This window comes from Schistocerca piceifrons, chromosome X, assembly GCF_021461385.2.
Source record: "Schistocerca piceifrons isolate TAMUIC-IGC-003096 chromosome X, iqSchPice1.1, whole genome shotgun sequence".
Classification (NCBI taxonomy): Eukaryota; Metazoa; Arthropoda; class Insecta; order Orthoptera; family Acrididae; genus Schistocerca; species Schistocerca piceifrons.
This window is the reverse complement of record NC_060149.1, coordinates 880,671,028-880,693,010: the sequence shown is the minus strand read 5'-3', so window position 1 is coordinate 880,693,010 and position 21,983 is coordinate 880,671,028. Positions and strand designations below refer to the sequence as shown.

At 39.0% G+C, this 21,983-nt stretch overlaps 1 protein-coding gene across 1 annotated transcript in view; it reads right to left on the bottom strand.

Moving 5' to 3' along the window:
• Positions 1-21,983, bottom strand: part of LOC124722640 (tyrosine-protein phosphatase non-receptor type 14) — a 169,444-nt gene that overhangs the window by 51,262 nt on the left and 96,199 nt on the right. The window contains exon 15 of the mRNA XM_047247787.1: positions 8,515-8,968. Coding sequence (XP_047103743.1) covers positions 8,515-8,968 — 454 coding nt within the window. The remainder of the gene's footprint in view (positions 1-8,514; positions 8,969-21,983) is intronic.

The window sequence follows — 21,983 nt, the reverse complement described above, 5'->3', positions numbered from 1 at the left end:
ATACTACACTCAGTGTCTAGGCTTTGCAGTGATTCTATTACCTTCTCTTTGTTCCACAGGCATAATCTTAGGTGTGTTTCATTCCTTAGACTCTCCTTTATTCAACTGCACTCTTTCAAGTTGCTTCCAGAACACCTTGCTCTCATATTTTTTGTTCATTACACTGTGTGTGTGTGTGTGTGTGTGTGTGTGTGTGTGTGTGTGAGGGCGCGCGCGCGCATGTGCGCAGGGGTGGGGAGTGTCAGGTGGCAACTGAGAGATGATTACAATTAATAATTATAAAAGTTTTGTTTACTTATCCTCAAATCACTTTATTAAGCCCATAAAGTTCTAGGGCTACTTATAACTATCACGTGCCAGTCTCATTCCTTTATTGAGCTACGATTATTTTGTCTAAGCAGAGTACAAATAGACAGAGACCACTTTTTCATACTAGTACCTCCTCAGCTTCTGACTCAATATTTGCCCAGTGGTTTGCATCCCTGAGCATCTCCTAAAAGACTCCTTGCCCTGCTACATCAGCTTGCTTGTTTTGTCGGTTCCCAACATGCCCTGATAACCAGCATAATGCTAAATTCTTTCCCTGACTTTAACCTAAGAAAAGAGAGTCATGGATGTTCAGCTCTAGCGTATTCTGAAGGATCATGTGGAATGGGATCAAAGGGCATTATAGCCATCCTGATTTACATGTTGTGGATTATCTAAATCACTTCTGCTGAATTGCAATCTTAATGTGGAATTCTTGCTTTGTCCCTATCCAATATGAGCTTGTACTCAACAAGCCATTATGCTCTAGCCATTAGTTTTGGATGTTCTGGAATACATTTATTTGCTAGATACATCTGCAGTATCGTTTGATATGCATTAAGGGAATCATAGTTGATGAGAGAGTTCTTCCTCTATCATACCTCATGTTCTAAAGTGCCTCCAGAATTGTACAGCTCTGTGCAGTGTGTGGTTTATGAGAAATCATAAAGACATAGATACAGCTACTGAACGGTCAAGGGAACCTTACTGCCAGGATTTACCAGTGTACATAACATTAAAAAATTGGTGCTCATCTAATATAATTTTGGACATATTAAAAAGCCAATACGGGGATTTATACTGCCTGATAAAAAAGGTAAACCAGATTTTCAGTTTGAACATAATAAATTTTCTTGAGGCTAAGCAGCTTATGTCCACATATCTGCATGGTTTTAGAAAGCACTGCTTGTACGAAACTCAGCTTACCCTTTTCTCACATGATATACTGAGAACTATGGATGAAGGGCAACAGGCAGATTCCATATTTCTAGATTCCCAGAAAGCATTTCACACGGTGCCCCATTGCAGGCTGTTAACGAAGGTACAAGCATATGGAATAAGTTCACAGATATGAGAGTGGCTCAAAGATTTTTTTAAATAATGGAACCCAGTGTGTTGACCTCGATGGCGAGCGTTCATCTGAGACAAGAGTATCATCAGGGGTGTCCCAGGGAAGTGTGATAAGACCACTGTGGTTCTCTAAATACATAAATAATTTGGCTGACAGGATGGGCAGCAGTCTGCAGTTGTTTGCTGATGATACTGTGGTGTACAGTAAGGTGTTGAAGTTGAGTGACTGTAGGAAGATACAAGATGGCTTAGACAAAATTTCCAGTTGGTGAGATGAATGGCAGTTAGCCCTAAACATGGGAAAATGTAAGTTAATGCGAATGAGTAGGAAGAACAAACCTGTAATGTTCGGATACAGTATTATTAGTGTCCAGCTCGACACTGTCAAGTGGTTCAAATATCTGGGCGTAATGTTGCAAAGCAGTATGAGGTGGAACGAACATGTGAAAACTGGGGTAGGGAAGGCAAATGGTCGACTTTGGTTTATTGAGAGAATTTTAGGAAAGAGTGGTTCACCTGTAAGGGAGGCCATGTATAGGATGCTGGTGCGACCTATTCTTGAGTACTGCTTGAGTGTTTAGGATCTGTACCAGGTCGGATTGAAGGAAGACATCGAAGTAATTCAGGGGATGGCTGCTAGATTCGTTACCAGAAGTTCGAAAAAAGCTTAAGTGATAAAGAGATACTTTGGGAACTCAAATAATTTAGAGAACTTGCATTTGAAGCTGACTGCCAAACACTTCTGCTCTCGTGAACATACATTGCACATAAGGACCATGAAGATAAGATACAAGAAATTAGGACTCACATGGAGATGTGCAGACAGTCATTTTTGCGTCGCTCTGTTTGTGAGTGGAACAGGAGGGGGAATGACAAGTAGTGGTACAGGGTACCCTCCGCCACACACCTTGTGGTGGCTTGCAGAGTATCGTTGTAGATGTAGATGTGGAAGGGGACACAAAATAAAACTTTCAGAGTTGAGAGGGTATGTGAAAGACATCGTGAGAGAGCAGAATGGGGTGCTCCACGGAACTCACGGACTTCGAATGTGGTCAGTTGATTGGGTGTCACTTGTGTCATACGTCTGTACATGAGATTTCCACACTCCTAAACATCCCTAGGTCCACTGTTTCTGATGTGATAGTGAAGCGGAAACATAAAGCAGTGTGTATACGTGGACAAGGAAAAAAAATTCCCGAATTTTTCCCAGATTTTCTGGTTAAAAATACATGAGGGAGGATTCAAATCTCCAATGGGGGGAGCCACACGAACATGACAAGTTGCCTCAGACCACACGGCTATCCCGCGTGGCTTAGGATTCACTCAAAAATCAACTTACAGAGTGTGTTCAAAAACCAACAGGGATGCGCATCAAAATCATATGAGTAATTGATAGACCAACGTGTGCTGCATGCTAGGCACTTTGTGAAACAAGGTTTTTTCTCCTCCAGAATATGAATTTGCCACCCCCCCCCCCCTCCCTCCCCATAGATCTGGACCCACTGCGCATGCGTGAATCTGGCAGCTTGGGCGCAGCAGTAAAATTTTTCCCGGTTGCATCTAGCTGCTTGCTGCGATTGCTTACACAGCCAACAGCCACATTTCTGTAGCCAGAAATGAAAGAAGGTACTACTCATATGCCACTCAATTGTGCATGCGCATGAGCCTCCTCGTAACTGCTAAAATGAACTGATATAAACAATTGTGACATCACACTCCTTGGAGGTGATTTGTTGTTATGAAGCATTGCAAAGTCTTACTAAAGCCTTTGACACATTTTGCTGTTGGCAAACCCTTGTATGAGCACTGTGTTTAGTTGTTGCATATGGCACATTTTCTTTGCAATTTATGGTTTATTTTCGTTTTGTTTACTCGTTCATGTTTTATTGTTGCAGTATTATTCTGCAGTAGCAGTAGACAGTAATATCCTTTGTTAGAGTATTGATTCTTACCAGTCAAAATTACAAAAATGTAATCGAAAACTACAATGAAAAATTCCTGGAATTCTAAAAAATGTCCAGGATTTTCCCAGTTTTCTCCCGGATGAAAAAATTCCCGGGTTTTTCCCAGATCTCCCAGGTCATATACACCCTGTAAAGGGATACGTACAGCACAAAAGCGTACAGGCCAACCATGTCTGTTGACTGAAAAGAGACAGCCGACAGTTGATGAGGGTCGTAATATGTAATAGGCAGACATCTATCCAAACCATCACACAGGAATTCCAAATGGCATCAGGATCCAGTGCAAGTACTATGACAGTGAGGCAGGAGTTGAGAAAACTGGGATGTCACTGTTGAGCGACTGCTCATAAGCCACACATCACGCCCGTAAATGCAAAATGACACCTCACTAGGTGTAACGTGCATAAACATTGGACGATTGAGCAGTGAAAAAACATTGTGTGTAGTGACGAATCACGGTACACAATGTGGTGATCCGATGGCAGGGTGTGGATATGGTGAATGCCTGGTGAATGTCATCTGCCAGCATGTGTAGCGGTAACAGTAAAATTTGGAGGCGGTAGTGTTATGGTGTGGTCGAGTTTTTCATGGAGGTGGCTTGCACCCCTTGTTGCTTTGCATGGCATTATCACAGCACAGGTCTACAATGATGTTTTAAGCACCTTCTTGCTTCCCACTGTTGAAGAGCAATTCAGGGATGGCGACTGCATCTTTCAACACGATCGAGCACCTGTTCATAATGCACGGCCTTTGGTGTAGTGGTTACACGACAATAGCATCCCTGTAATGGAATGGCCTGCACAGAGTCCTGACCTGAATCCTACAGACCACCTTGTCGATGTTTTGGAACACCGACTTCGCGCCAGGGCTCACCTAGCAACATCGATACCTCTCCTCAGTGCAGCACTCCATGAAGAATGGGCTGCCATTCCCCAAGAAACCTTCCAGCACCTGATTGAACATATGCCTGCGAGAGTGGAAGCTGTCATCAAGGCTAAGGGTGGGCCAACGCCACATTGAATTCCATCATTACCAAAGGATGGTGCCATCAACTTGTAAGTCATTTTCTGTCAGGTGTCTGGATACTTTTGATCACACAGTGTATAAGTCACATGTACAGTTGGTTGGTTGGCTTGTGGGATTGAAGGGACCAGACTGCTAGGGCCATCGGTCCCTTTTTCCAAAAACTTCAAACACCCACAAAGAATAAAAATGAACAATGGAGATAACAAGAGAAGATACAGGACAAGAAAGACTCAGACAGAGACCAGAAAAAAGGAATTAAAATCACACACAGTGTGACAGTGGTTGGCCAACCAGAGAGAGAAAAAAGGAAAAGCCAACCACCAAGAAACACACTAAAAAACCCAGTCTAAAATCATCACACGTACAGTTCATAGCAATGTGTGCCGTTTGTGGATGAGCACTGTCCTTTTGGAAATGACACCCAGTACGTTTGCATGAGAGGTAATATGAGGATAAGGGACGTCCCTGATGTACCACTGTACCATGATAGTTCCGTCAATTACCAGCAGCCAAGACCTGAAGTCATACTTGATTGCTACAAATACCATGTCATGAGTAACACTGTTGTGTCTCTTCAAAACATTGGAAGAATGGGACCTCCCCACAGGTCGCTGCCATACTAGCCGGCAATGGTCATTGGGTATAGCGCAGAACTGTGATTCATTGCTGAACACAATGTGACACCACACATCAGCAGTCCATGCTTCCTGGTCCTGGCACCACTCCAAAAACAGCAATTTGTGTTGCGGTGTTAACAGCATCGTACGCTTGGTATGGTAATTCCCTAGTCCAGCTGCTGCTAGTATCTGACCAATGGCGCTGAATTACCCAGAATGTCACAGGGAGTCGATTATTTGTTCTTGGATGGCAGGCACAAGTGTGGAGGGGTGAAGAAGTACTTGGTGCACAAAACAGTGATCCTCCCAAGTGGTGGTCAGATGTGTTCAACTAGAACCTTGAAGATGAGTATACCTGCCTCCATGTTCCCTTGCAGTCCAACACTGAGCCACTGTCACATCCAAATTCCTCACAAATCAGAATATTGCACAGTTCAACTGGCTGGCCAAATGGAGATCCACAATGAGGCTCCCTTTCAAACTGTTAGGTGCTAATAAGGCCATCTCACATAAATACGAAGCATCTACATATCTTTCACAGTGACCACTCAACATGTGATGCAGTTCACGCTCTTTATGCACCTTACCAGAACTGACAACAACACTAATGGATTCTGGTGGCCATCCTACCTGTCACAGAGAACTGCAACTCTTATCATTTACCTACTAACTGATGGTATGTACACACATGAATTTACATCGACATTTGAGCATGTCTTCTTGGTGATGCAGTTTTCTTTGTCTGGCAGTGTATGTCAACACTGGTATGAAATCTTAATACTCATCACACCAATTTCCAAAGTATGAAAAAAATTAGGGTTTGTTGGGGTGGGGGGTGGATCCCATGAACACTGATGTCATTAGAGATGAAGTACCACCTCAAATTGGGGAAAGAGTGTGGAAAGAAATCCACTTGTTTGCATCCAAACACTACCCATTTTCTTTCCATACACACTTGATGATGTGATGCTATCAGGATGCAGTACAATACTTGTTACATCCATGAACATTATTCAGATCCACTGTACTTCTTTTACCATTTGGTGGCAATCAAATAATGACATTTTTGCATGGCGATAAACTTTGTAGTGACTTTTTTATTACTTTAAATTTGTTTTATGTGCTGCTCCTCTCATCAGAGTACATTTTAAAATGTTGAATTCCTTGAAAAATTCTGCTGCCTGGTTTCAATGGTGCAGGAATCGGGTAAAAATGATACTCAGAAGCACACTGAGTCAAATTCAGAACAGAGACTCTTAAATTAAAATACAGTACTTTAACATACAAAGAAACTCAACAGGCATCTCATTCAAAATTTAAATTACTTTTCTCTGCCTGCTACTGCTTCATAAGCCAGTTAAAATTGTCAGTTCATTTTTGTTAGGTTGTATCAAAAGCTAGAAATCATCTGCGGATGAGCAATGTGCTGAATCTTTCTCATGGGCATTTAACGTTAATGACAACTGCATTGATGACCACACTTAAAACAATGCATTGGCAGAAAATTTTTCTTTTCCTCTGAATTTTCAGACTGTATGTCATCAACTCTAAACATAAAACAGTACTGGGAAAGGAGGAACAAGAGTGTTCCAAGGTAGGAGGATCTCAATGGGAATACTCATGTACAGAGCTGTGCGTTGGAGAGGGAAAAAATTAAAAACAAATGTATACCATTTCTTTGGTATAATTTGGCAGGAATCTCTCTCACATAGCTGTCTCCAAAATCAACATGCAATCAGCTGTAGAGTAAATCTCCTGAATCCAAGCTTGGAGTAATTAAGAAACTGCAAAGGTCTTGCCCATGCACCCACACTAAGTTCACTACCCAGGTAGGTATAACCCTTCCTAGTTTTAAGGAGTGAGATTAAAATATCTTACCTAAGTGAGTTGGTAAATTACATTGTTTTTAATATTAAATAAAAAACAGTAAAGAGAATTTCCACTGTGTCATCTATGAGAATTTGCAACATGATGTAGTGGAGCTGATGCTGACCACGTGTTACAAGCTGTGCCAGTGACAAATCACACTAACATACTGTTGCCTTTCTCAGCATTGCCTCATATACAGAGTGCTGAAAGTCACTTGACATTGGCAGTAACACTTGAAAAATAAGTTGGTGGAAAATTTTTGCCTGGAATGTGGACTAGTTCTTTTATTTTTCTTTCACACACACACACACACACACACACACACACACACACACACACACACACACACACACACACAAATATATCATATATACATTTTAAACACTGAGTTATCTTATGCAGAGGTCTTTCAACCCAGTAGTAATGTACTACAGAAACACTTGCATATGAAACATAATTCATATTAATTTTCATGGTGTTTTTGTAATGTGACACCTTTGCTGAAGTTCACGATACTGTGTAGCTTTCTTACAACTGAATATTCCAAAAGCAATTTTCTGTTTTAGAGTTTTGTGGTCTGTTGCAATGTTGCTGTTTCCACCAAGATAGTTCTCCCTTGTAATCTGTTGACTGATTTCGAAGTAACAGCTATTCCCTTTAAGACCATTAGGTGAATGAGAGTGAAGACAGTGAAAGCTTTTAAAAAATATATCATCTCATTTCATAGTACAAAACTCACAGTGGCAAAAAAGTATTTTATGTGAATCTCCTTTCTATTGATTTCTCAGGAAGACTAACAACCTGAACACACCTTTTCCTTCAACAATGGTGGAAAACAAAGTGTTGAGAAGTTGACATTCAGTAACCCACTCATGAAAAATGGTCCTAAGATGCTCTTACCCACTTAATTCAAGCCTCAGACGCTACCAGAGCACTTACCCGAATTATACCACTTCCTCTTTTAACAGTCTGGAAGCTAATCTGTGAATCAATAAAGAGACTTTCTGGAAAATTAATTTCATTGTTTCTTCAAAGCATATGAGCTGTTGCATATGCTGGGGTTCTTAGTTGAGTGAACAAATTAGTAAATCAGCCTCTGTGTGTGTGTGTGTGTGTGTGTGTGTGTGTGTGTGTGTGTGTGTGTTTTGGCAGCAGAATGAGAGAGGATTCACATTTCAATTACAGGCAATCAAAGCTCAAAAATGGTGTTGCAAACAGTTGTGAAAACAGTATGGGCTGGCATTATGAACTTTCACAAGCTAAACATTTAATTGTGTGTGCTGAAGTGTAATTTTCTCCTTTTCCTCCCCCCATTCACCTGACTTGCCACATTTCCTTATTCATAATATACTACTTCTGAATACTGTAATACAACAGCTTCCATACATGAAAGACACATCTGAATTCTCTAAAATATCATTCAGCTGATTTTTTTTCTAAAGGATCTCTTACACAAGTAGCTTTATTAAAGATTAGTTTGATGTCGTTATTACATAAAATGCTATCAACACAAATAATTGATAAATCTTAACAAAAAGCTGTTTCGAATATCAGATTTTTGGACAAACATTGTAAGTTCCTATTTTTCAGACCAGTTTTTGATTCTATAAACTCCACTATTTTCTGGCTGTTTAAAATGATAGATTTTGTCAGTAACATACCTGCAATACCAGGATTTGTTGGTTCACCAGGTGACTGGCATACAGTATCAGGCGCATTTTGCACATAAGTTTCTTGTAGAGATGTATTACTGACATCATACGCTGAGTGGACACTAACAGACACATTAGCTGCTGGTGTTGCTGAAGGTACAGTCATTATTGCATTCGGCCATCTCCGTTGACCCTCCATAGCTGTGACAGGACTGCCCATCTCTGGTGCTGACTGGATACTAGAAGCGCGGCTTCTTGAACATCCCGACTGTGATGCCCAGGGCAATGGTATATTTTCATATATGGGCTCTGACTGCTCTTGGGCACCTGCGCAGCATCTCATCCCTGAGTCAAGAACATTAGCTACGTCCATATATGTGTGATGTGTTTCAGCACCAAGAACAACATTTTGAGCAGATGGTTGTGCATGAGGTGATACCAAATCTGGACTGGAACCACTGACCTATAAACAAAAAAGATGTTTATTAATAGTGCTGGTGTAAACTGCGTACTTTGGACTAAAAAATTACACGCCAAATTCAATTTTCTGTCAGATGGGTTTGCAATCTAGTATTATATTCCAAAAATCATTTTTATCTCTGAAGTTCTTCAGATGGAAACCCACTAAAAATTTTGTGGTTTTGATTTTATGATGATACTAAATGTTCATGCAATTGTGGTAGAATTTAATTTGTTAAAAATGTTAGCACACTGTGAAGTTCTATCTACACTTTTGTCATTGTTTCAAAAAACAATAGAAACACATTAACATCCTCACAGCATGATTTCATCACATTTAGTTTTATCATGAACAATCAAACAATGGAAAATCCAGGTTGAAACATCAAAATTATAAAAAATGTAACTGGCACAACGAGAAGATTGTTATAATTTACCATTTGGCCAAAGCCCTCTACAGAAAAGAATGTGTGCGCGCGCGCGCGCACACACACACACACACACACACACACACACACACACACACACACAAACTTTTCATTGTGCTTGTCTGCAACTGAACGTGTCATCTTTACGGTGAGTAGCAATCTATCCTTTCCTTTATATTGTTTATCATGAATAATTTTAGCCCAACTAACATTAAGTTTAGTGCTGTATTCTAAAATGTTGTTGTTGGTAGAAGAAATTCTACTAACAGCAGACATTTATGGGAGTGAATACCACTAACGATCGTTGGTCATGTTACAGAGACATTAATAGATTGAAGTATTTTCATTTAAAGCCAAAATGTGAGGCATGGAATGGGTCATATTTTGGTTAAAACATACTTGAATACTCTCAAACAATAACTTGACAATACTTTTAGAGTAACTGTTGGGAGACTATCTGACAGGTAGTTGCCAAAGACACTATTTCTTCACCAGGAATGCAACAATCACAACAACATTCAGTCACAAAAAATAACTTATTACAAATGGAATTTTGTCATTCATAAAAATTAGGTCCAACAGCCGATCAGTTCTAGTCATTCCACCAGGAAGGAAGTACAGGGCTTGTGTTGTCTGTAGTTCAACCATGCCTAGATGGTCAATACCGTGGTTCAATCGCGTACGCATTGTTACTTTGTGCCACGAAGGACTCTCAACAAGGGAAGTGTCCAGGCATCTCGGAGTGAACCAAGGCAATGTTTTTCGGATATGGAGGAGATACAGAGAGACAGAAACTGTCGATGACACGCCTCGCTCAGGCCACCGAAGGGCTACTAATGCAGTGGATGACCGTCACCTATGGATTATGGCTTGGAGGAACCCTGACAGCAACGCCACCATGTTGAATAATGCTTTTCGTGCAGCCACAGGATATCGCATTATGACTCAAACTGTGTGCAATAGGTTGCATGGTGCACAACTTCAATCCTGATGTCCATGGCGAGGTCCATCTTTGCAACAATGACACCACGCAGCATGGTACAGATGAGCTCAACAACGTGCCGAATGGACCACTCAGGATTGGCATCATATTCTCTTCATCAATGAGTGTTGCATATGCCTTCAACCAGACGATAGTCGGAGACGTGTTTGGAGGCAACCTGGTCAGGCTGAATGCCTTAGACACACAGTCCAGCAAGTGCAGCAAGGTGGAGGTTCCCTAATGTTTCGGGGTGGCATTATATGGGGCCGACGTTTGCCACTGGCGGCCATGGAAGACGCTGCAATGGTTGTACAATACGTGAATGCCATCCTCCAACCAAAGTGCAACCATATCGGCAGCATATTGGTGAGACATTCGTCCTCATGGACGACAATTCCCACCCCGATCATGCACATCTCGTGAATGACTTCCTTCAGCTACTCTTGAATACATTACTTTCTCAAAAATTTTGGATAAAGCTGTTAGAAGGGAGATTGGACGGTAATTGTTGACATCAGATCTATCCCCTTTTTTATGCAAAGGTATAGCAATAGCATATTTCAGTCTATCAGGGAAAATGCCCTGTTCCAGAGAGCTATTACACAGGTGGCTGAGAATCTTACTTATCTGTTGAGAACAAGCTTTTAGTATTTTGCTGGAAATGCCATCAATTCCATGTGAGTTTTTGCTTTTAAGCAAGTTTATTATTTTCCTAATTGCAGAGGGAGAAGTGGGTGAGATTTCAATTGTATCAAATTGCACAGGTATGGCCTCTTCCATTAACGGCCTAGCATCTTCTAATGAACACCTGGATCCTACTATATCCACAACATTTAGAAAATGATTATTAAAAATATTTTCAACCCCTGACTTTTTGTTCGTAAAGTTTTCATTCAATTTGATGGTAATGCTGTCTTCCTGTGCTCTTGGTTGACCTGTTTCTCTTTTAATAGTATTCCAAATTGTTTTAATTTTATTATCAGAGTTGCTGATTTCAGATATGATACACATACTTCTGGATTTTTTAATAACTTTTCTTAATATAGCACAGTAGTTTTTATAATGTTTGATAGTTTCTGGGTCACTACTCTTTCTTGCTGTCAGATACATTTCCCTTTTCCGGTTACAAGATATTTTTATACCCTTAGTAAGCCATGGTTTGTTACATGGTTTCTTACGAGTATATTTAACTATTTTCTTGGGGAAGCAGTTTTAAAATGCATTTACAAAAGTGTCATGAAATAAATTATATTTTAAATTGGCATCAGGTTCACGGTACACCTCATCCCAGTCTAACTGCTGTAGGCTTTCCCTGAAATTTGCAATTGTTAAATCGTTGACTGAACGTACTACTTTGGAGGACTGTTCAGTACTGCTGAATGGAGCTATATCATATATTGTAACTAGCTGTGTACCATGATCAGAAAGACCATTCTCAACAGGCAGAGCATTTATCTGGTTAAACTTATCTTGGTCTATAAAGAAGTTATGTATCAGTGAGCTGCTATCCTTTACCACCCGAGTAGGAAAATCAATAACGGGTGTCAAATTGAAAGAACCGAGTAATACTTCAAGGTCATTTTTCCTATTACCCTCTTTCAGAGAATCTACATTGAAGTCCCCACAAATAATAATTTGCTTCCCCGTCTGACAGATAGCACAACAAGGAGTCCAAATTTTTCAGAAATAGATGAAAATTTCCCGATGGGGACCTATATACAGTTACAATTATAAATGTGCCTTTATTTAATTTAAGCTCACAGTCACATGCTTCTATATGTTTCTCTACACAAAACTTTTTTGCTTCTATACTTTTTGCACAATGATAACTTTTGACATATATGGCAACTCCTCCTTTCTCCATATTTTCTCTAATTACATGTGCAGAGAGCTTATATCCACTTACATTTACCTTATCCATATCAGTAACAATGTGATGCTCAGACAGGCATAGTATATCTATTTCATCCTCAGCATCTAAATCTTCTAAACAAACCAGAAGCTCATCTATTTTATTTTTAAACTCCCAATATTTTGATGAAATATACTTACATTATTTTTAATTATACTTTTATGAGAACCTTTCCTTATTCTAACATTTGCAGTACTCTCCTGTCTGAGTTTCTCATTGTGCTTAGGCCTAGTTCCTATACCAGTGGTCGCATGGTGTTCAGAGAGGCAAATTATGTCAACTGGGTTGGGTGACTTTAATTCATCAATGCAATTATCTAGGACTGAGATACAACTTGGTGGAGATAAAATTTCTGGTGATTAATAATTGACAGCTGTGATTGGTGATCCAATATGCTAGAATTGTGCTGTTTAATTTCTTTCCTAAACTGAAGATTTGTTTCAATCCTGACCTCTTGTAGAACTTGACATCTTTCTGTCTTACCTATCCTAAAAAAGGTGCTGCTCCAACACCTGTAACCACTGGTATTTTACCATTCATGGCAGTGCCTCCCCCCCTTAAATTTCCTTCTATTACCCCAGCCAGTTTATCCTTCCCTTTCCTGTTGAGATGTAGGCCGTGCCTGGTATAGTCCCACTTACTGAGAGAATCAACAGGAACCACACCAATATGAGCCCCTGCACCCGACCCAAGCAGCCATTCCAACTCCAAATTAACTCTCCCAACAGAAGAGTTCAAATGAGGCCGGTCATGGCGTCTCAGGACAGATACAAATTCAACATTGGTGTGTCTCGATGCCGACGCAATCTTTACCAGGTCACACTCTATGCTGTACCCAGGATCTCTGTCGATACTGTTCCCTGGCCCTCCCACAATAACCACGGTGTCTTCCCTGGTAAATCCTTTAAAGAGTGAACCTAAATCCTTTGTCACCTGATCCAGACTCGCACTTGGTTTGAAAAAATTTGTGACCTGGTATTCTGGTCCTAATTCCTCCTGCAGAAGTTGGCCTACACCTCTGGTATGCGAACTGCCTAACAACAAAACTTTCTTCCTTTTTGACGACTTTCTTACATTCTTTTTCAATTTCCTATTGAAAGTTTGTTGTGTCCTGTCTACACCTACCTCTGCTTGAGGCTCATCAGTTTCTAACTGAAGCAACAGGTCAAACTTATTCTAGGCCTGTTCCTTCTGTTACCTGTTGCCACTCCCCACCTCTCTTTGCCCTTCTCCCTCCTTAACCTGTCCAGATCTTCCCTAGCCTGATCTAGCTCAGCCTGAAGGGCAGCAATTTTCCCCTCCTGTTCCACTATCTTCCTATCTCTGCTGCAAATCCTACAAAACCACTGATGAGCCTGATCCACTTTCCCGACACCCACACCACTGCAGTGCCCCCAATGAAAAAAACTACTGCATCCATCACACCAAACCCCGGAACTAACAATTCTATGGCAAGTCAGGCACTTCTCTCTCATGGCAAAAATAATACTTTAGCTAGAATAAATCAATTAAATTACCGAAAATCAAAAAAGATGTTACAAGAATTAAGCCTATTCACAAATGTATATAAGCAAGTTTCTGATTTAAAATTCCGCTGTTTTTCTGAGATCTGTATTAAAACAATGAAGGTATACGCTATTTATTATATATTTCACTTGATGGAATGAAAAAAAAGGACAATTAAACGAGATACTTTAAGTTTGATCCTCCAAAAACATTACGAGAATTAGGCCTATAAACAAATTATATAAGCAAGTTTCTGATATAAAGTTACGCTGTTTTTCTGAAATCTGTATTAAAACAATGAAGTTATACGCTGTTTACGGAATGTAGTTGTAGGGTCAGTTTAAGATTAAGAATTAACCTAATGTCTACAATGAGTCCATTAGAGACAAAACTCGGTTTCAGATTGAACCAGGGCAGGGAGGACACTCAGCCACCATGTGTTTTTCAAAAGAATCATTCTAGGAGTTTCCTATTTGCTATAAGTGATTGAGAAAAAGAACATAAAGCCCAATCTTGATGTCTGGAAGGGGATTTGAACTATTTTTCTTTTAAGTGTAGTGTCTTAACCACTGTGCCAAGAATAACAAATGATTTCCTAATTATCTCATGAATACTAATACTTGATACACATATACAAATATCCAGTGTTAATTAATTAAAACATGCTAGTTTACTATGCACATTGACAGATGGCTGTCTTTATTTTAAACTATTTGTTACTGTGGTCAACAAATTTAACATTATTAGTGTGGTCAGATTTAAGTAATTTCAATTTTTTTATTTGGAAATTAAAAAACATAATTTGTTTCAAATATTAGTGAAAACATTGTTAATGAACCTTGACAACATACACCAATTACTAAAAAAAATTGATTTTCCCATAACAGCATTATTTTCTAAAAGTTCTGAAAATTTTTGTAATTTTCTTTCATGTTCACATTGGTAAAAATAAGAGAAATAATAAATGCACTTATCCTGTTCTAATTGTAGCTGTAATGTATAGCTTGCTCACATTTAATATGTGGATCAAACAAAATTTGCTGTGTGTGCAGTGCTGCTGTTTTCATGTCTTTGGATCTGTGACATACCACACACCTGCTCTGTGATGATTTTTTTGGGGGGCAGTTCCATTGCAATTCTTGTTACAGTTCCTTTTCAGCCTCAGTTGACAATCTCTCGGAAATCTACCTGATGACTGTGCTTTGCATTGGGTGTAACTTTCTAACATCAGATGTTTAAGATTCGTTAGAAATTCTCTTCTCTTCATATTAAATATAATTTTTTAAAACAGTACCACATGTGCACTGATTTCTATGACAATTTCTACTTACCATATTTGTAAGAACTGGGAGACTCCACTACTGTAGGCAGGTTTGTTAAATCCCAGGGATGGAAAATGTGTCTGCCCTTCACCATGAGCAAAGCTAAATTGACAATGACAATGCCATCTACAGATTGTAAATGCAAGCTACTGAAATGTTCCAGTATGAATTATGTGCCATCTTGTGACAACGTTGAGAACTACATCGACTGAAGTGTGTGAAAACACAGCACAGTAATGAAAAGGTTAAAAAAATATGAACATGTCAAATTATTTATGATAATTGTTCATTTTTGACATTAAAACTGCTTTCTATCTGGTAAATTATATAACAGTTTGGGCAAATTGTACTGTACTGAAATAAATTTTGAGAATTTGTTTTGCAGTTTGTAAATTTGCTGGTTAGAAGTTTTGACTCAGAAATGCATTCAGCAAATTTCATTTCATAATTTTTGATACTATCAAGAAATTTGATCTATATTTCAACGAAAAATTAATTTTCAGAAGTTTTACTTCCTGACTTTGCTACTGGAATCAGAGATTTGTCATCATGGTTTTGTTTTTGTTATCAAAAAATTCTTTCTAGATCACTTGAGGAACTTAACTTCAACAGAATGAGGATCACTAGTAAGGAGAAAGGGAGGAAGACAAAGTCTGTGACTAGCTGAAAAATCGGTACTATGGAGGAAGAGAATATTAAGGTTTAATGTCTCATGAACACCGACATCTTTAGAGATGGATCACAATGTTCAAAGTTAAACAGTGGAACAGTGTGGGGTATTTGACATGTCTGTCATTGTATTCAGAATGACTAGGAAAAAGTGCTTTCCCTGAATGCAAACTACGGCAGTGTGGAAACTTGCCACTACATCATTTCTGTGTAACTAAGAAAGCAAAGAGTGGGTATGTAACAGACCAACGTGGAATCATCCTACTTTTCTTGTGCCATCCCTCATATCAACATCATTTTTTATCCTTTATTTGAGCCAATTTTGCGAAGGACACATATGTGACAGTTACACAAAATAGGTAAATTCTTATTCATACCACATTTTCATGAGACTTATTCATAGTGTAATTTCTCAATCATTAATAATACTATTATGATTAATTTATCTGGAAATAATTTTTATTCAGAAATATGTAGACTTTAAGATTTGGAAGGAACACATGAAATTGAAATCTTTAGTGAGCAAATAGCTGTTTGTTTATAAATTGATGTAACTCATTTAAAAGCCCACATTCTCCTCTTTTCCATAAACATTTTACTTTTCCCAAAAACTTCCTATTCCAAAAATTATTCTGAGTCAAAGCTTTTGTTATCCAGACTGTTTGACTCTTAAAAACTGGTTGTTTCCAAAATTCAGTACTACAGATTAGTAGACCAGATATTTCTGATTCCAAAAATGCCTACTTTCATTAGAAGAACTTGTTAATTTGCTAACTACCCAATTTGGAAACTTTCATTTTTAGCAATGTTTGGTAGGCTCTGGGAGCTGCCGTGGAAGTAGAAACCATATCCATAAAGCAGTACTTATAATTCTGCCCTTTTTTCTGATTATCCAGCTAACAATTCAACAGACTTGCTCCTTTGCCTGTTATAATTTTGTGTACTCTAACTCTATTACCTGTTATGTTAATGTTAAAAACATAACAACAAATTTTGACTTTTAATCTTACATGAGTCTCTAGGTAGGTTTACTGGACAATGCTGTGGCCAGTCAGTGCATAATAACGAAATTGTCAACATCTTTGCGTTGCAAGCCAGCATCAGAAAGTCAGTCGTTGGTTAGTTATCAAAAAGTTTACATCATGTTATATGACCATGATGTGATAATCTCAGTGTTGTTAGAAGTCAGGCTGTGCTTCGCTACTAAATTGTAAACATCATGTCATAAGTTATTTCGTGGGAACAGTTACTACGTGCTGCAAAAAAAGTAACTAAAACAGACTTCATTTGGTTGTTAGTCAGAGCCCTGCAGTGAAAGTGGACAGTGAAAATATTACCATTCTGTCGAAACATTCATAGGGTAGGTGCTGACCTGTGACACATTAACAGTCCAAATTACTGGATAAAAGCTGGTATCACTATCCTACTGATGTCAATAAATGTGAAAAGATTGCAACTTAAATTATACAGTGTTGTGTTCATCATTTAACAAACTTCTACACCTACATCTACATGCACATACATACTCTGCAAGCCACTGTATGGTGCCTGGCAGAAGGTACCCCGTACCACTACTTGTCATTTCCTTACACGTTCCACTCGCAAACAGAGCAGGGGAAAAATGACTGTCTACATGGCTCCATATGAGCTCTAATCTCTCTAATATTATCTTTGCAGTCCTTATGTGACATCTACACTGATCACCCAGAACACTATGATCAAATTATCGAATAGCCAGTATGTCCACCTTTAGCATGGATAACAGCAGTGACACATCATTGCATGGAAGCAATGAGGCCTTGGTAGGTCTCTGGAGGGAGTTGGCACCAGATCTGCACACACAAGTCACTTAATTCCCGGGGAAGGGGGTGATGAGCTCTGATGCCACATTCAATCACATCCCAGATGTGTTCGAGCGGGTTCAGATCTGGTGAGTTGCGGGGCCAGTACATCAATTGGAACTCACCACTACATTCCTTGAACCACTCCATCACACACTCCTGGCCTTGTGACATGGCACATTTTCTTGTTGAATAACGCCACTGCCATCAGGAAACATGATCGTCATGAAGGGGTGTATGTGGTCTGCAACCAGTGCATGATACTCCTTGGCCATAATGGTGCCTTGCATGAGCTCCACTGTACTCACAGGTGCCCAGGTGAATGTTCCCCAGAGCATAATGGAGCCACTGCCAGCTCGTCTTCATCCCGCAGTACAGATGTCAAGGAGCTGTTCCCCTGGAAGACAACGGATTTGTGACCTCCCATTGGCATGATGAAGAAGGTATCGGGTTTCATCAGACCATGCAATACTCTGCCACTGCACCAATGACCAGTGTTGACGGTCATGTGCCCATTTCAGTAGTAGTTGCCACTGTTGTGGTGTTAACATTAGCACATGCATGGGTCGTCTGCTGTGGACACCCATTGTTATGAGTGTCTGGTGCACTGCGTGTTCAGACGCACTTGTATACTGCTCAGCACTGAAGTATGATGTTAGTTAGGCCACAGTTTGCCATCTGTCCTGCTTTACCAGTCTGCCCAGCCTACGATGTCTGACACCTATAATGAGCTGCCTAATTCCACAATGTCTGGAGGTGGTTTCACTACGCATTGAAGACACTCACCCAGCACTCCTCAAACAACCAACAAGTCGTGCAGTTTCTGAAATGCTCATGCCACACCTCTGGGTCATCACAATACGTCCTTAGTCAAACTCAGATAGATCATACACCTTCCCCATTCTACACACAGGCAGCACACTCACCAATACTACATGCACAGTCTGTGTGTCTGAGTAGCAGTCATTCCTCGCCAGGTGATGCTGCTATCACCTGGACAGGTTTATATTGATAATAGGTCAGTGGTCATTATATTCTGGCTGCTCAGTGTAAGTTGGCAGCAGTACAATCATTTTTGCACTCAGCCTCAATTGCCAGTTCTCTCAATTTTCTCAACAGTGCTACTTGAGAAGATCTTTGCCATCCCTCCTGTGATTCACATTTGAGTTCTTGAAGCATTTTTGTAACTTTTGAGTGTTGTTTGAACCTACCTTAACAAATCTAGCAGTCTGCCTCTGAATTGCTTTGATGTCTTCTTTTAATCCGACCTCTGGCAGTACTCAACAATGGGCTGCACTAGTGTCCTACATGCGGACTCCTTTGCAGATCAACCTCATCTCCTAAAATTCTCCAAATAAACTGAAGTCAACCATTTGCTTTCCCTGCTACAATCCTTACACACTCATTTCATTTCATATTGCTCTGCAACATTATGCCAACATACTTAATCAATGTGACTGTGTCAAGTAGCACACTCTTAATGCTGTACTCTAACATTATGGGTTTGTTTTTCCTACTCACCTGCATTAACTTACATTTTTCTACATTTAGAGGTAGCTGCCATTCATCACACCAACTAGAAATTTTGTCTAAGTCATCTCGTCACCAAATCAAATAGTAACTGGAAGATGGACACTGACAAGAAGTATCACTACTATCAAGATAAAAAACAGGTCAGCAACTTTACAAGTGCACCTGGCTGGTTTCCCCGAGAACATCAATCAATTTGCTGCCAAGTAGTGAAACAACGATTAAGATTTACTTTGAATCAGTTATCACACAATGTGTCCAGGCTGCAACATTGCGAAAAGTGACTACAAAGTGAGAGTTGTTTTCTGAATGTCAGGCAGAAGTACATAGAGCCACAGCATATGGCATGAGGACATTACAGGGCATCAAACAGCACTACTGACTAAGGGCTGTATTACAATATTTTACTGGTGTAATTTTAGTCAGACATTGAAGTACCACAATTGCAAAAACAGGATATATTTGAAAAAATGAGGACACAAACAGGTTTGTAATTTTGGGATCACGAACTACGACAGAAGTGGAAAATTATGAGTACAATATTCTTGTGTAAAGTAATAATAGAAAAATGTTTGTTTGATTACATTTTGTGGGATTTTATGGGCAATTACAATAATGAGAGTATAAAAATGACTTGGAAGATTGTTGGTTTGTGGCTAACACAACAGAAATGAAATGTTTATTTCTGTATGAGTAGCTTGCATATTTTATGTACACAAATGCATATATATTTGAGAATTGTTATTATTATTACATAAATATCCAGTCCCCAATGATAACAATAGTCGAAATAAAGTGTATTATATTTTATGACACAATACTGAGAACAATAAAAAGCTGCAGAATTTAATAACTGACAACTTGTCTCAGAAAACTATAATTTCTATGAGTAAAGGTTTAAACGATAAGAAGACCTCTTGTGTATTAGTTAGCAAGGAGGTGTTTGTTGATTCAACAACGATGGATGTTACCATCAGTGACACATCCTGCCAGCCGATCAAGCATCAGACGGCTAATTTCAGATCAATGCTTCATCGTATGCATAAAATCTCCATCTGCCCCACCAAACAGCAAAAGGCAATCAGCACAATTAAATCAGTTGGCTATAAAAACGGGTATGATGATTTTGTAGTAGCTAAGTTCTCCCAGAAAAGAAAGCAAGAATTGACAATAAATCACTTCAACAAACAGTACATAGAGGAAATGTGAAGGACACAAAAGCAACAAAGTATGCAATCATACTATGTATAGGCCCACTTTCATACAAAATATTCAACCCATTCAAAAGAAGTGTGTCAAAATCAACTTTTCCAGCACTGATAAATTTCAATAGAGAGTTTTACACACACTTCCACACATTATCATCATCCAAAAAAAATAAGAAGTCTGTAAACAGAACTGTAATAACTATCCTGATTTTAAAAGGTGTGACGTGAAGTCACTTATGCGGTATGCACCTATTTTTATGCAGTTTGAAGGTAGAATCAGTGCTATGATTGACACTATAAAAAATACTTGGAAGTCACAGGTTGTGAGGTGATTATTTAACAATACATTTCAATTTGTACATTGTAAGATTAATCTGAAAAAAATCTGTAAAGAGAGACAAATAATACATAGCACCATAAAGTAACAACTGTCTTAAACACAAATCTCATGTTGTTGGAGAGCGGAGCCAATAGGAGGTTGCCAGATAGAGGTGGCAATCTATGGTTTGGCATGATGAATAAGATTTTTTGTTACAAAGCACTTAAGATTAAAATATAAATACATACACTGCCCACTGTACATAGTGTCAGGCACAAGAAATAGATTTTATTTATTTATTTATTTATTTACAACACAGATTTCATAAGCAATACTGGTAATTAGTGTACAATGGCACTGTTGAATGGTAGGAAGTACAGCACATAACACAAAGCTAGTGTTAAATAATTACCTAGAAATAGTTAATGCGGGTTTCATAGGCAACACTGGTCATTAATGTGAACTAAGAACATTAAAATGGAAGAAATTATAACACACAATTGCAATGATGTAAAATGAGCATACAATTGTGAATCAGCTGAGGACCATCCAGGTAAGGGAAGCTGAGGCTGGAGTCCATGATGAAGAAATGAACTCAGTTTATTATATTAGCCAACTCATAACTGTTTTTCAGGGAATAAGACCATGTAAAATAAAAATCTTCTTTAATTTTCTATTAAGGAAACTATTCACATTTGTGTTTGGAGCATGACGTGAGTCAACCACTGGTCTCATTACATGGGTTTTCTTGGTGAAGCTTTGCCTGGGCCTTGAGCATGGGAGGTTGTGGATTCAGGACTATTGTACTTTTTTTATTAAACAAGGATTGGAGGAGGAAATTAGAGGAACTGATATGTCCTTTAAGCTTAACTTGAAATTAAAGAGGAGGATTATATGTTTATTTGCAGCAGATTTTGACTGCTCTTCAGTTTGCAAACATTTTTGCTTTAATTAATGTTTTCTTGTCCTGGGTGAAATCCAGTATTTTATTCAGACACCAACGTACTGTATTTACTCGAATGTAAGCTGCACTTTTTTCCTGGTTTTTGAAATCCAAAAAACTGCCTGCGCCCTAGAATCGAGTGTAAAGTAAGCGGAAGTTCTGAAAAGTGTTGGTAGGTGCCGCCACAACTAACTTCTGCCACCGAATATATGTAGCAGGCACAAAGATAAATACTAGCGCCAAAACCTCTGCGTCAGTAAATAAATTAAAAGAAAAGGTAGAAGAATGTAAACATTGTGCCATGTATTCTTTCGTGTTTGCTACTATCTCATTTAAATCCTGTCTGCCTAATAAACTAC